Raw genomic sequence first — 16,729 nt, 5'->3', positions numbered from 1 at the left:
AAAAAAAATAAATTAATTAAAAATCGAAAAAAATAGTTTAGACATTTGAAAAACCGCGAAATTTGTCATGAAATATTAAATAAATTAAAAATTTAAAAAAGAAGGACATAAAAAAATTAATTAATTACAAATATAAAAATAATATTTTAGTTTAGACTTTTGAAAAATCGCGAAATTTGTTCTGAAATATTATTCAGAATTATTTTTGAATTTTTGGTTATATCTATATGTACATATGTATGTATGTATGTATCTTTGAAAAATAAATACGAGTGAGTATAAATCAAATAATTTTATTTTTTGTAACTAAAATGAACCGTAAAATTTTTGTCTAGCTTTTATTTGTTTAAATGTTTTTCAAACATAAATCATCATCATTTGTTTCACTAAAATATTATTTTTTTTATAGACTATGCCTACACACGTTTTCTATGAGGAACTCAAAAACTTCTGAAGTTAAAAAATACACTCTCATTTATATGGAAGCTTCGAAAATATTTTTAAGATTATTTTTAAAGATTTATTGACTGCCAGGACTATAAATTTAAATAAGCTGAATAATAAAAATAAGCTGAAAAATAAAAAAAAAATTTATCCAACTTTGTTTTTAAATAAAACACACAAATCTATTTAGTTTTTTCTTAGTTTGTTCAATGTCACAATTTTAATTTATTTTAAATGCCTATGTATAATAATATATAATTAATGATTTTTTACATGCAGATGAAACATTAATTTTTAAACAATTTATTTTTTATGAATTGCTACCGTAAGTATTATAATTGTAATTGTCCATTTATATATAATTATTGGAGAAAATATAAGCAAAGAAGATAAATTATACAACAACAACAGCATATAGAGTTGCAAGAAGGGCTAAATTAATATATTTTACTTAAAAAAATACAAAAATAATTTATTTTTAAAATTCGCACAAATTTTGCTTTAAAAAAATAAGAAACAAAACTAAATACAATTTTATTTTTAATTGAAAATCGAAAGGCAAAAACACAAATAAATACAGGGCATTTTAAATGTAAACTTAATATGTTATAAGTAGGTATGTATGTATCTATATAAGCAGGCAGCAACGGCAAATTATAAAATTAAAATATTTTTTCTTAAAATTATGATTTAAATATATATTAAAAAAGGCTGGCTGCGCCAAATCTTTAGCTCCATTTTAAAGAAATGCAGTGCACTAAATTAAAAACATAAAAATAAAATAAAAAAATATAATATTTAAAAATAATATTTTTAATAAAATAAAAAATATATAAAAAGTAAACTAAAATAAAAAATAATATTTAAAATTAACATTTTAAAATATTTAATAAAATAATAATCATTATAATTTAAGCAATCATTTAAGGCAAATTAAAGCGCGTAAATATAATAAAAACTAATTTTTCAAAAATTCAATTCAGCTTGTAAGTATTGTGGGTTGCAAAAAACAAGCTACAGATCCGAGCTCTCATTTTGCGTTGGCAAGCCCATAGCGCCAAAGTCCGCGCAACTGAGCGCATACTCTTCATAAGCATTCGCGCTGCTGCGCGCTGTTGCCGCACCACTAACAGCAGCGTCACTGTTGGTGTGCGCCATTAGCTCTGCTTGTATGCGCTTGAGCACCGCGACTACTTCGGCGGAGACGCCGCTTTGCAATGCTTTCTGCATAGCCTCGTTGGCGTCGACGAGCGCTTCGTGGTAATCGCCGCTTTCCATGCGCGACTTGGAACGCGCGTAGTAGCCTTCATAGCTGGCGGGTTTCTGAGCGATGGCCTGTGTGGCTAAATCGATGGATTCGTCAAGTTCCTGTAAAGAGAAATGTTTTTGTTATTTAACGTTTAGTCGCATAAAACTTTATTTGTGTATTTACATTTAACTTTCGCTTGCAGCGCGACAGATTCAGCAACAAGTTGGTGCGCAATTGTGCAAATATTGCGCTTCGCTCTAGCAAATTCTCCAGACATGAGATCTTACGCAACGCGTACTGATAGCGATGCGCCGCATCGTGAAAGCGATTCTTACGATACAAAACATTGCCATCTTCGAGCAATTTATTCAGCAGCACTATCAAAATCTCCGGTTTGCCCATAGCCATGCTCCAGGTGGTGGGGCCTAACTTGGCGCCGCGACGCAAAAATACTTGTACAACTTGTATATTGCGGCAAGCAATCGCGCGATCGAGCGGACGCATGCCATTCACATCGATATGCTCGATATTTGCGCCCTGTTCGAGTAGATAGAGCACCAAAGCGGCAGAGCCTTGATATGCTGCCAAATCGAGCGGTGTACGCCCCTTGTTATCGGCGTGATTACGATTGGAGCCACGTTCGATCAGACACTTGGCGGCCGGTTGACGTCCGCGTAGACTTGCCCATGAGAGCGCCGTAAAGCCTTCCTCATCTTGTGCTTCCAGCGCGGCACCACGTTCAATCAATAACTCCAACAGTTCAATGTGACCCTCCTCAGCGGCAATCATAAGCGGTGTCTTACGCGCTGCGGTTACTGGCTCGTCCATATCAGCGCCATTTTGTATTAACTTCTCCACCACCGCCCAGTGTCCTTCCTTTACTGCTAACCAGAGCGCGGTAAAATCTTGTTTGTTACGCGCATCAATACGCGCGCCTTTCGACAATAAGATAGCGACGGTATCGCTGCAACCGTTACGCGCCGCTGCGGTTAGCGGTAATTCACCGCATGCCTCATCGATAAGATTCACATCGATGCCGTCGACTTCCAGCAAATCCTCAACGATTGAGACGTGATCTTGTGCTGCCGCGGCGATAAGTGATTGCTGCAGCGCCGCCGATAAACTAACATCCTGTGAATTGGGACGCGGCGTCCAGTCACAAGCCAGCAAATATTTCACCACATTCAAGCGACCAGTGCGCGCGGCATGTACCAACGCACAGCGCTGTGTTGTATCTGTTTGCCCTAAACTGCTGCCTGCAGCCACCAACAAGCGCACAACATCAGCGTGACCACGTATGGCGGCCAATATCAGCGGTGTGCAGCCTTGACTGTTAGTTAGACTCACGTCAGCGCCGAACTCCAGCAGTAAGTTCACCATTGGCATTATGCCCTCATGTGCTGCAATGCAGAGTATTGTTGCGCCGCCCATAAACTCAGTGCGGTAGTGTGGTGAAGCGCCGGCTAGTAAAATCAAGCGCGACACTTTTAAATTCGGACTGTAAACGTTGCGCAAAGAACCGAGCGCGGCCGATATGTTATCGGTGACGGTGGCGACCCAGAAAGATTGCATATCGCGCGGTAGTTGTGGACCCTGGCAGTTGCGGTAAATGTGCGCCTTCAGCATGTGATGTCCTAGTTCCATTGTTTGTTCGGGATCAAGTGGCGCTTGCATGCGCGATAGTCGAAATGCAATAGCCGCATGGCCGAGTCGAAAATCGCATAGGAATTTCAACGATTCACCCTCGTCACGTCGTATTAACCACTCACGGAAGTAAGAGTGGAAAAACATGTACGTATTGTCGATGCGACGTATAAGAAAACCATCGAGTAGCTTGAAGCGTTGCAAGAACTCATCCCAGCTAAGCACCTCGTCGGTCTTCATAGCGCAAATGGTGTAGTAAATTTCATTCAAGGTAAGCGGATACAAAGCAGCCAAACAGACATTCAATATGGGAGCGGCCTTGTCGAAACTGCTGTTGGTGGGGAAACGCAAATTGAAGTGTAGTAAAAAGATTTGCGCCAAGCTCACAGGCAACACTTTGTAACTGGTCGATTTGATTACCAACTGACCGCGTTCAATGAGATCGAGTATAAGCTTGGCGTACAACATCGAACCCTTTGTCAGCGCTTGCAAGTGTCCGATAAACTTCAGTTGTCCGCTATTGTGATCCTTCACAGCCGCAATATTATTCTGTATTTCCACGCTGTGATTCACACGGAATGTGATATAGTCGAGCATATCCTTCTGCAGCAGATCGTTTGAGGCCCAACTATCGAGCGTCATCTTCGTATACGACAAACCCTTAACAAACTCCAGCATTTGTGTGCGCACCGTAGCGACCACCTTCAGCCACGAGGGAAAGTGTTGCGTCATCTTGGCAAGAAAAGTGGCGATCGTGTGTCCGTGATCGGGACGATGATACTCCGCCTCGCACAAAGCATCGACGAGTATGACGCAAGTCTTGGTTGGTATCTTACCGGCACGTTTTAGCACAATCAACGGTTCCAAAATAGCCATACGCATAACGCGCTCCGCATCAGCAATACACTCCTTAACGCTCAATATATCCTGTAAATGTGGCTCACTTAGTAGATACTCACGATACGCCTCCAGTTGTGGCGCTTGACATAATTGTGCAGCCAAAGAGTGCACAAAGTCGGGCACTAGGCAAGTGAGGTTCGAATCCGCCTGACAGAAGTGATAACCGACAATGTGTGAGGCCAAAGCGCGTATGCGATCGTGACCGAGATTGATTGGGCAGTAGATACCATCTGGATCACTGTTGCTATTGCTGTTCTTACGTCGTCCGAAACACGAATACTCAACCAATTGCAAGATAAGCGCCGTCTTGCCCGTACCGGGGTTGCCGTTGATCAGCACACCCGGTGTCTCGGTGCCGGTAAGTATGTTGGAGAGCTCACGCAGCAGCCACTGTCGTCCGATGAATGGTGGATCTGGTTCGGGTAGTGGTACTTCGAAAAAGAGCGGCTTCAAAGCCAACTGCACGGGTTGCACGTTGGCCGGTTTGTAGATGGCATTACGCTTGCCGGCGCCGCCAGCCAATTGGCCAGCGCGTGCTGAACGTCGCACGCCTGTTTTGCGCGCCTTCACTGGAAATACATCACTGTTATCGGTGGACACCGACAGCGCATTCAGCTTGCCAGCCAAACTGAGCGTATCATCCTTGGTGATCACGGAGAGTTGTGAGCCAAAAGCATTGGCACAGCCAGCCGATAGCGTCTGTTCGGGACTGACATTCTGCGATGAGCTGCTGCTGGTCGTCGTGTTCGTATTGCCATGCTGATCGCTGTCCAGCAGCAGACCGAGACGGGCACGCAACTGATCTTTCTGCTTCTCGGCGGCAGTTAGCGCATGATCATCGTTGCCTGTGCGCGAAAGAGAAAACAAAAATAAAGAAAATAATATTAGTTAAATTGTAGCAGAAGAGTACTCGCTGACGTAACGAAACATGCAAAAACTAATGGAAGTATATGAAAACGTGTAAGAACTATACGAAACATGCTTATAAGAAACGGACAAGCACACTTGAGCTTCGGCAGAAAACCGCCGCTCATAGCGCAACATGCAAATATATATGTAATGCAAGCAAAAAAGTGCATAACGAGAACAGTAATGGTAATATGCGTTGGAAATGCTCGTGCCTGCAAATTGATTAAGTCCCGCATCCGATGAGGTTGAATTGACGCTCCATAACGATTTGATTTTACCAAAGACCAACGATGAAAGATGTCCCGCATAGACCGAGGTGCCGGCGAGGCTTAAGCGATTTAGTCTATTCTCACTGCCGGCCGCTGTTGGCCGTGTGGATGCAGCGCTCACATTGTTACTGACCTTCTGACGGCGGCGTCGCGTGACTGCCGAATCGGAACAGGTCGATGTATTTAGCGCATTATTATCTTTGCCTGTAAAATGTTTGTAATGGCGATGAGTGGTGTGCAAAGTATGTAGTGTGCTTTTGCTAAATTATGTGAGTGGATTGTTAGTGAAAACCGGAAACGGTTGTTGTGTAAGTACTAATGCATATATGAGTGCTAAAACTAACTATGTGCTAACTGATTGTTACTGAAATTAGATGTTACTGTACGCAGATTTTCATTCGGATGATGCTTACATCGTTTGTATGGAATATCATGGAACATTGTTCAAATCTATTAATGTGTATTAATTTTCGTTCCCCTTGGTGGAACACAAAGTACGGCAATGCTTCAATTGGGCCAAGCTGGCAGAAAGCGAGGACTGTTGCAATGAATACAAGGTCTGTCGCAAAAGAAACAGGACTGTTAAAAAAAACAACAAAAATATTTTTCAAAAGTTATATTTTTTTGTTCAAAGTAGTTTCCTTGTGCTTCGATACAGCGTTTAGCCCGCTCAATTAGCATTTCAAATGAGTGTTTAAGGTCATTTTTCTGAATGCTCTTGAGAATATCGGTCGTCGTCTTTTGAATAGCTGAAATGTCCTGAAACCATTGGCCTTTCATGTGCAAATGAAGTTTTCCAAATAGGTAGAAATCACAGGGTGCCAGATCAGGAGAGTAGGGTAAGTGATTAATGGTTAATATGGAGTTTTTTGTCAAAAAATCAGTGACAAGCGTCGACCAATGACACGGCGCATTATCGTGCAACAGGCGCCAGGACCCTGCCTCACGGTACTGTGGTCGAGCACGACGAATGCGTAACAAAAGACGCTTCATAACACCAAGGTAAAACACAGCATTAATCGTTTGGCCAGGTGGGACGAACTCTCGGTGTACAATACCCTCGCAATCGTAAAAACAAATCAGCATTGTCTTTATTTTTGACTTCTGAAGACGACCGACTTCTGATCGTCACAGAGGTCCTCACGACCTTCTTGGAATCGCTTAAGCCACTCATGCACATTACTACGGGATAGGCACTGATCACCATAAACTTTTTTCATCATTTGAAATGTTTCAGTAAACGTTTTCCCAAGTTTAAAACAAAATTTAATATTTGCTCTTTGCATTTTACGACCGATGACCAAAAGCTGCTGTCACTTTTTGATCGATAACACCGATTGTAGTTATCCCAATGTCAACAAGAGATCAAACTTTTTATTTCATATACCCACCAATAGGTGACGCCAATTTAAAAAGTTCTGTTTCTTTTGCGACAGGATATAGATCGTTTAGGGGACTACAAGAAGTTGATGCTTCAGGACAAAGCGAACAATTTGGAGAATGGAAAAGAACCACGAATAAAATAGAACTAGGAAAAGCCCCGTTTCGCCTGGTATAATTCGCAAAAGTTGCGGAGAGTGGACGTACAACTGCCAGGACTCATTGAAAGACCTAGTCAGTGTGCACTTTCAACGCTGTAAGGACGTAGTAAGTCCTATTAATGAAAGGAGTAGTCTGGTAAACTTTTGCGAACACACTTTTATGGAGAATAAAATAGAATAGGAAATCCGCTCATTCGACCAATATAAATCTCCCGGTATGGACAGAATCATTTCAGTAATGCTACAGAATGCGATCCATGCTATGTGGTACAATCATGGAGAGAGGCTAGGGTAGAAACAACCTATCCGACTCAAAAGAGTTAGGCCTATAAGCGCACCTTCTTTCCTGTCGAAAACGCTAGAGAAAATCTTGAATGTGCACATTAGAATAGCAGCGCCTCCAACAGCAGTGTCCAACACGCTTATATGAAGGACAGATCAGTAGAAACTGCACCTTATAGACTGGTATTTAATATCGAAAGGGCTGTTGAATATACGAAATACGCTTTTGGAGCATTTCTGGAGCGTTTGGCAACTCTAGAAAGATAAGAGCAGAATGGAACGACACTAGAATGACCAAGGAAGTCTGTGGAGGTACTCCGCAGGGTGGAACGCTATCTCCGCTTCTATGGATATTAGTGGTGAGGTAAATAAACTGCTAAGGAACTTGAACGGCAAAGCCCCTAAGGTAGTCGCATTTGCGGACGACATTGTCATCCTAATGACGGCTAGGTGTCTACAGACCATTAGCGGTATTATGACCACCACTCTCAATACAGTCCAGAATTGGGCATCGAAAGCGGGTCTAGGGTTGAACGCGGAGTCAACGGATCTGTTTGTGTTCACAAGAAAGCACAAAATTCCTCATGATCCCACTTTCAAGTGGGAAAGAAGGTTTAAAGTAAACAAAGAAAAAGATATGTTAGCTACGCGCAGCACTGCCTTTGCTATTGCGGAACTAGCCTCTAATGCACCTGCAGGCAATTCCAGAGTCAACATCTACGTAGACAGAAGATTCAAGAAGACTGCAGGAAATGTCTAGAGCAAGGCATCTGGGAAACAATGGATCATCTCTTGTCAATTTGTCCTGCATTGGCAAGACTACGCTGTAAGCATTTGGGGTCCCCACTGTATGATACACTGGACGAGGTATCGATAGTGAGGCCACAGAGTCTGTTAAAATCCGCGTCAAGCGCATGCATCCTAAACAATGACTACTCCTCATGGACCTAGTAACTGAACTCCATCTGGTATCGCAAAGGACCAAAATTGGTCTATGCATGGCTTACCAGATTAACCTAACCTTCTCTAAATTCCACCGCTTCACTTCTGTGAAAATATGGTTAAAACTGGATGAAAAGTGTACCAGCAGAATGTTTCAGAAGGCGAGGTAAACCAATTGAGTTGCCATCAAAGAGAGCATTGGCTTTTCCAGAAAGATTATGCTCCAGTACCCAAGGCAAAAACCATCCAGAAGGCTTAAAAGCAATATTATTGGTTTCATAGCTGCAAATGATTGGCCCTGACCAGATTTTATCAGCACAGTTCGTGGTCAGAGTTGGATGGCGTATCGAATTTTTATAGCGGTCTGAACAGGACTAGTATATGGTACAAATGTATATGGATAGGTGTAAACTTGTTGAGAATTGTAGCTGAATGCTAAATGAATCATAAACTTTTTACGTTTATTATTTGGATTGGCCCAGAAACGGAGTATATTTGCCGAGCTTTTAAGGTTAGACTTGTATAACTGCATTAAAAATAAAATACAAAAAAAAAAAACTATCTTTAATTCACTTCTGTACTTTCAAAAATCTACGTTCATCGGTAAAGTCATAAATTTTTCTGCTAAATGCCAGCATTTACAATCTATTTTCTCCTTTCAGTCCGTACCTGCCGTTAGATGGTCAGTACGTCGATGACACTACTAAATTTATTTTGTTATCCATTAGCCATTGACCTCGACCTCGGCTGCACGTGCAGTCAACAAGCACGTCACATGACCACACTAACTTCCATCCTCCCGCAGTCACTCTTCGCTCATCACTCGCAACGTTCACACTCCACCAGTACGAGTGCCGGCAAGTAGTCGAGCAAACAGTACTTTCACAGCTACAAATCAAAGGAGCGCCCGACAAAGCCAATGACAGTTGGTTGGCCACTTCAACGTTTGACTAACGAACGGCCTTTCGCCACTTATCGAGTTTAAGTGTTGCTTAGAAGCAACTTAAGAGTTAGAAAACCGGTAAAAAAAATACAACAAAATTGCCGTTTAAATGTTCACCTCGAACACCTCAAATATTGCTAGTCAACACCAAAACCAATAGTCAAAATGAAAATCCATCAAATATGGCGAATATGCAAAAGTGCTAGGCTGGGCTTACAAGGTGTGATTATTAAGTAACGAATTTAGTATTATTTTTATTTTGGAAAACTAACGAAAATTTATGGTTACCGTAACGAGCTTTTGCGAGATTTAGTCTTGTCCTTTCAGTCAATCGTGAACATAACATACCATAGAGACGAACTAGTCTCTGAGCCTTAGCGGTATTCATCTAAACTTTTGCAAAAGTCCTTTTCTCGGTCTAGAGCAGCCGTAACTAAGGGTGTAAACGAAGACCGTGGAGAGTCGATTCGACGCCGTTTGTAGCGACTCCGACTGACATACAGAACGACTTGACGCCGTCGAGATCTTAAATTGAAAAAAATACAGCCTGTGCAAAGAACTGAAGCTGCACGACCTTTTCAAGCGACATCGCTTCGGTCTATGGAGTTTTGAAATGTTCTAAGAAGATCCAATGTTTTCGAGTCAAATTTTGTTCCGCGATGAGGCCCATTTATGGCTCAATGGGTATGTAAACAAGCAAAATCGCCGCATTTGGGATGAAGAGCAGCCTGATTCAAGAGATTCAAGAGCTGCCATTATCCAGAAAACATAACGGTTTACTGTGGTTTGTGAAAACAAATACTTTTTCTAAAACAGTGTTTCGAAAAACATCTAAGTAAAAAAAAATAAAGTTTTTAAGTATAGACGAAAGCTTTCTTTAAAGGTGATGAAGAGCCGTATACAGGGTTTGTCCGGGAAGTAATAGGACTGATTTTCTTCCACCACGACTGTACTCCGGAGCGTGCGCGCACCGACTGGATTCGGTACAGGGCGTTCCAAGCTAACGAACGAGTGGTTGGTCAGTAGTCTCCGTGCACCTGGAGAGTCAGGACAAACATTTTCGCGTGGTGCAAGCCGAAAAAGCAGCGTTCGTTAGAGCAGAGGTACGCGATTAAATTCTGTGTGAAACTCGGTAAATCTGCGGCAGAGACGTTTAATATGGCTTACCCAAGAAGTGGTGTGTTTGGTGGAAGGCCGGAAAGAGGTCGCTGATGAATGAGCAAATCCAAAGTAAAACGATGCCCTTTGTCTTTTTTTACATCAAAGGCATCGTCCACCATGAATTTGTTCCTCCTGGACAAACCGTCAACGCCAAGTTTTACGTGGAAATCCTCAAGAGACTCAAACGAAGTTTCAATCGGGTTCGACAAGACGTTGCACTACGACAACGCCCCGGCTCACACCGTCTTTTCTGTGAACAGCTACCTAACCAAGGCCGGCATCCCAACGCTTCCGCAGCCGCCCTACAGCCTAGATGTGGCCCCCCCGGACTTTTTTGTTTCCTTGCCTGAAAAGACCGATGAAAGGCAAACATTTTGAGACGACAGAGGGGATTCAAGCAGCATGCACCTCGGCTCCCAAGACAATTCCGGAGAATGCCTTCCGTGACGCTAATTTTGAAAGCTTTTAAAGTACTGTAACGATTGGTTCAGTAATTTTTTTTAAAGCGACTCAGACCTATTACCTTCCGGACAAACTCTGTATATATGTTATCGATGCTTCAACTTCGTTACTTCATAACCACACCAAGTAAACCCAAACTTGTGCTTTGTGTATGACTAAGTCCCGATGTGCTAGTGCTTCAAGAGCTACGTGCAGTGACTTACCATCGACGAGTATCGTTGCGGCGGCATCTGTGGGCACACAACCATTCGAGGCGGTGCGCCGGTGTCCGGTCAAGGCGCTGCGCAAATTCTTGTGATTAAAGAAACGTCGCCGTGTCGGTGGTGTGGCAAATGAAGATGCATTGATTGCATCGCCGGCATTATAATGTAACTGTTGTTGGTGTTGCTGTGCAGACTGTTGCATGCTGCCGCTGTTGTTGTTGTTGCTATTGTAATGGTTATTGCTAATATTATTGTGACCGTTGTTATTGTTGCTGCTGCTAGCTGTGCTGCTGACCGTATTGCAATTGCTGTTGCTGCCGCTGCCGCCACTGCTGATGCTGCTAATGGTATTGCCATTATTGTTGTTGTGGTTGTGATTGTTGTTGCTATTGCTAGCATGGTGTATATCCGCTGTAACGGTATATGTAGTCTGCGATGCGGCCACCGCTTTCGGCAATTTACTAATACTTGCATAGCGATGATATTCCGGGGATATGGACTCCTGCCGGTTATGCTGCAAAGAAAGTAGAAGAGAAGAAAAAAATGTATTTTAGAAAAAAAAAACATAAAATTGTGGGCAAAAAGTTTTTCATGTATGGCAATGGCGGTAATGGCGGGCTTCGGTAGAAATATTATGTTTTCTAGAGAAGGAATCTAATAATCAAATTTGCTTGCAGCCTATTGAGCATTTCAAACAAATAACAAAAAAAAAATGTGGCAACAAATATACACAGGTCAGTTTACCGCATAACGTTTGCGGCGTTGCCACTTATCGGTGATGAAAGTTTAAGTACACACGAGTACGAGTATTCTAGTCAAAACGAAGATGAATGGCGCGACGCAAAGTCGTTTCATGGATGTGTGATTATGTTGAAAAGTGCGGTTTCACCTTTGCACCACAGTGGCAGTGGTGAATTTTTTTTTGACGGGAGGTGAAGATATTAAAATTTTGTAAATGACAAAGAAGGCAAGGAGAGGAGATGTGTGGGGGTGATCCCATAAGTATATAATAGATGTTCTAAGAGGGTGACCTTCCAAATACATACATATATACTTAGCCTACAAAAGAAAAAAGGAAATGTTTACAAAATTGCGACTTTTTTGTAGTATAGTCTCGATACTCTTAAACTCGAGGATCTTCAACTCCTTTAATCCAGCTAAGAATGAGTTTTACGAATTTCTGAAAGTTAGGCAGTAGGCAGAGAACAGTTTTCGCTTTCTACGGAGCAGATTCGCCGGTGAAGTCGATTGTCTGTTTGGTCTCTGGTGTGTACCTGTGGATTTATGTTTCGTCGATCATCACAAAACGAAAAATTTTCACAAGTTTACGGTCATGCCCGAACAAAACAACGATTCCGATTCGAAAACTTTGAAACTAACCCTCTACGAGAATGTACATACAACATGATAGTAATAGATCTCGCGACTACGGCATCATCAGGCGGTGAGGCCAGGATGGTTAGGTTGGATGGCTGATCCATCTACATGGCGAGAGGAATCGCACTCACGAGATTGTTATGTAAAGTGCTTTGCGAATCCAAATGATAAACTTCTGTAATTGGAAATCAACTATCGGCAAAGTGCTGTAAACTTAACACTATTCTACTTAAGTGTTTTACTACTAGATATTACATCAACCAGGATGTCTCTGGATCACCTAGATGTTCAAAAGTATGACATTCGAGATGCTTTTGCTTTGAATAGGCATTTGAGTAGGAAGTCTTGAGATTATTCTATCTAAACTTCTTACAAATAGCTGATGCAACTGGCATCTAGTAAAATATTACTTCTTACCGCATCAATTCTGATCGAACAGTGTCCATTTTGAACTCCTACAACCATTGAAAGGAGGAGTTTGCTGAGAACGCAGAGTTTACTAGACCACGCTGATTTACGCTGGGCCAGTGGCGCTAATTACTCATTGAATTCCCAACAGAATTGGTTCTTCATTGTCGGTACCAATTGCCAACCTATCCATTCATTCGACTAAGAACTCTAATATAGATTTGCGATGCTATTAGGCAAATAAAAAACCTCACAGTCGATACTAAAGACACCAGATGACTTCCAGAACTCAACTAAGAATAAATAACCTTTAAAATTCTAAAAGAAATATGAAAATTGAAGAGCCAAGTATCATACTATATGAGTACAAACGGTACGCATGACAACCAGGCTAACGTAACCAGAACAGAACAAGACTTTTTTTTAACAAGAACTCTGAACTCGGTAGCATAACTCAACATTTTTTCGAAATAACAACAATAACTTTGCAGTGTTTCATAAGAGATTACTTCACTATTTTTTCGAGTACTTAGTATTGCTGCAGCCGCGTTTAATAGTTTGGTTGGAATCGTCGAAAAAAGTTACATTTCGCTTAAAAATTCTGAAAATCTCGGTTTCGTTTAGTTTACAGATCGCTCATGAATCATGTACTTCGGGTTTTGAAACCCTTCTCGCCTTTATATCTGTCAATAACCCAACTAGCCACCACTGGGGCACATGAATGTAAACTTATGCGGTTGTAAATATTTGCGTACATTCTTCTCGTTATCGACACCAGCTCAGAATGAATCTTACAATGCGGTAACAAATCGCCGAGTCGCGACCGAGTCTAATCAAATTAGTAAACAATTTAGGAACATGCTTCAATATGACTTGAGTACAAGCATACATATAACTACATAAATATAGGGTGATCCATTTCGAGGTTCTCTACTTTTTTGAAGAAGAAACATGGGAACTTCAGATTTAATGGAAAATGTTTATTATCATTCCAAATAACATTGTTTGCCTTTTATTTTTTGAAGGTTATCTCTTTCAAATGTAGGCCGCGGCCAACGATAACTCGTTCGAGCATCTCGACTGGTAACTGGCAAATGATACGCGTGATGTTTTGCTCCAAAGTCTGAAACGAAGCGGGTTTGTCCGCATCGACCTTAGACTTTACATATCTCCACAGCACCAATCGACCGGTCCAAAACGCGAAATTAGCCGCTCACCAAAGTATTCCATTGACTGATGCCTTGTGTTGGAAGTGGCGCCGTCTTGTTGAACCAAATGTCGCACGAGATCACGAGCTTTAATTTCAGGCACCAAATAGTCGGTTATATACAAATTTATACATATGTATACTATGTAGAAAATAAAGTGAGTATTTTAGTAAAAATTCCGGATACTTTGTTTTTTTTTATTTGCGAAATGTTCAGTTATCCGCCGTTTAAATACTTATGAAATTAGATAAAGGTTCCCTGTGGCTTTAGCACATGGCAGACAAACATTAGTGGTTTGAATAACGGTATATAACAAGTAGAAATACAACAAATGGCGGAAGAGTTGAGTTTAGAGTTGAGCAACAGGCGTCACGCATTGATTAGACACAAGAATGGAAGATAAAAAGAAAGAAAATAAGGTAAAAAAGAAAGAAAATAAGGTAAAAAAAGGAAGAAAATAAGGTAAAAAAGCAAGAAAATGGGGTAAAAAAGCAAGAATATAAGGTAAAAAAGCAAGAAAGGAAGTTGAAAGGAAAGAAAGGTAGAAAAAATAACAACCATACGAAAGCTAGTCGTTAGAATCCAGCACAGCCAAAGCTACGTCTTCCGTTGAGCTCAGCAAAGTTTAGCGCGTAGGTTTTACACAGCAAGCCTTCGTTCTACGCGCTTACCTTTTCTACAAGTTGGCGAGACGCTTGCTTTATTGTTTATCGTACATTGTTCCTGTTGCTAATCATTTTACTTTAATCATCTTTAGACGTGCAGTCAGTGGGCTGGCGAATGTCTCGCATGCGCATGTATCCAGCTGACGACGTCGCTGGCGAAGGCATGTCAGAAAGGAAGACTGAGGAGGATGCCAGAGTAGTTGCTCTAGGTTAAACAGCAAACACATGCACGTTTATGCGGCTTCGCATGTCTTTACTCTTGTCACGGTTCTCAACTGGGCGTTTAGCTCATGCGTGTCGCGTTTGTTCTACGCTTTGATACTCTGCTAAGCGGTGCGTGTTTACTGGGTAACATATGCACTGGGTTCTTGTTTTAAGTAAAAAAAGTAAGAAATATTCATACAACAACAAACTTTTTGCGTTGGCTGTCACGTTCATTTTTATTTTATATGTACCCAACCTAGTTGTTGTTGGTGTTCGGCCAAAATCAATTTCATTCACGAAACTCGGCTCTCATATCGGCTGTCTACGAAAAAGTACAAAAAAACTAATTGCTGCAAGTGGGCTGGTAACAACAGTTGGTTTGCACGACTGATTGGATTTGGCACAAACAAATGGTCAATCGAAGGCACAGTGGGTAAGGTGTGCGTAGAAAATGAAAAAAATAAAGTCATGAATGGGATAATATAACATAAGTAACTAAATGTTTGACAGAAATCGGTAGGTCGATAAAGTGGCCTAGGCGTCACTCCTAGGCTTTTATGGGGTGCATTGTGAAGCCACTGGGACAAAAACAACACACACTATATTGTATCCTCTCTGAGCCCCCCTGTGGTTATTATAGAAAGTGGTCTTGGACTGAGTAGGCCATTGAGAAGTAAAGCCCTCTCGCGACGTACAAAGACCAAACTCTATAAGTCACTCATTATTCGCGCCCTGCTTATTGTGTAGCGGCATGGACGATGACAATATATGACGAGTCGACGTTATGAGTTTTCGAGAGAAAGATTCTGCGGAAGATTTATGACCCTTTGCGGATTGGCAACGGCGAATATCGCATTTGATGGAACGATGAGCTGTACAAGTTATACGACGACATAGACATAGTTCAGCGAATTAAGAGACACTGGCTACGCTGGAGAGGTCGCTTTTCCTCCAGCTCTGAAAGTATTCGACGCAGGAACTGCTGGGGAAAGCAGAGGAATAGGAAGATCTCTACTTCGTTGGTAAAACCAGGTGGAGAAGGACCTGGCTACACACATCCTCAGTTGGCGTCAAACAGCGAAGAGGAAGAACCACTGGCGCGCTGTTGTAAACTCGGCTATAACCGCGGTTCGTGAATTTTAATGAAGAGGTCCTTCAACATATCAACACAAATTTTCCCGGGTTAGTTTCTTTTTCACGTTTGGATACAGAAATAGTCGAGCCAAACCTGTAGAATACGGCAGTTCATAGTTTAATTCCACCAATTTGGCTTTGGAGAAGTTTCAAGCCGATGAGTTGCAGTGTTAGAAAAGTACTGTTTTCTTTGCCAAATTTAATTTCTGTTGTACGGCATCGAATTGGCTCAATAATTCGTTATAGCAGAGCCCAGTGACAGTTTTGACCCTCTCCAAGAAGTCGATGTAATCTGTTTTGGGAATTTCAGAAAACTGTGGCTATTACCTTTCCAGTCAGCTAACAACAGTTTCAGGCCTCCTCAGAGCTAGTTCGGTGTGTGACTGTCCACTGTTTCGAATATTTCTTGATCTCTGTGATGTACCAATAGACCCATGCATCGTGGACAGTCTGGCAACGCCGCAAAAATTTCTTCAGAGTGTGCTTAAACAGCGTCAATCAATTTGAACTACCGACCGGTATAGAACTTTCTGCTACTTTTCCAAAATCCGTGGCCCTACCCGCTTCTAAATGCGGCCAAAACAAAACTAAAAGTCTGATTTAGCTGAAATTTTGACTGTAGTCATCTAAAAGAATGTAATATGCGAAAGTAAATTGCTCTTTTAATAGTAGCGCCAGCAGGCGGTGAGTCTAAGCAGAGAAATAGAGGGAAAATCGGGGCCAAGGAATAAGTGTAGAGAATTTTTGAGGCAAAAACTGTACAAAAAATGGTTGCTGACCACCA

General features: G+C 41.6%; 2 protein-coding genes across 3 annotated transcripts in view; one reads left to right on the top strand and one right to left on the bottom strand.

The window, feature by feature from the left end:
* Positions 1-570, top strand: part of LOC126763608 (sodium-independent sulfate anion transporter) — a 28,873-nt gene extending 28,303 nt beyond the window's left edge. Inside the window, exon 11 of the mRNA XM_050481268.1 lies at positions 410-570. Coding sequence (XP_050337225.1) covers positions 410-435 — 26 coding nt within the window. The 3' untranslated portion in view covers positions 436-570. The remainder of the gene's footprint in view (positions 1-409) is intronic.
* A 211-nt stretch (positions 571-781) lies between these two features.
* LOC126763607 (protein TANC2) overlaps positions 782-16,729 on the bottom strand; it is a 151,453-nt gene continuing 135,505 nt past the window's right edge. For both annotated transcript variants that reach the window (XM_050481261.1, XM_050481262.1), the window contains exons 5-7: positions 10,950-11,463; positions 1,877-5,082; positions 782-1,812 (exon numbers count right to left, since the gene is read on the bottom strand). In XM_050481261.1, the coding sequence (XP_050337218.1) occupies positions 1,459-1,812; positions 1,877-5,082; positions 10,950-11,463 (4,074 nt within the window). In that variant the 3' untranslated portion in view covers positions 782-1,458. The remainder of the gene's footprint in view (positions 1,813-1,876; positions 5,083-10,949; positions 11,464-16,729) is intronic.

The sequence above is a fragment of the Bactrocera neohumeralis genome, chromosome 6 (genome assembly GCF_024586455.1).
Source record: "Bactrocera neohumeralis isolate Rockhampton chromosome 6, APGP_CSIRO_Bneo_wtdbg2-racon-allhic-juicebox.fasta_v2, whole genome shotgun sequence".
Lineage (NCBI taxonomy): Eukaryota > Metazoa > Arthropoda > Insecta > Diptera > Tephritidae > Bactrocera > Bactrocera neohumeralis.
The sequence above is the reverse complement of the archived record's forward strand: the minus strand, read 5'-3'. Positions and strand labels throughout refer to the sequence as shown.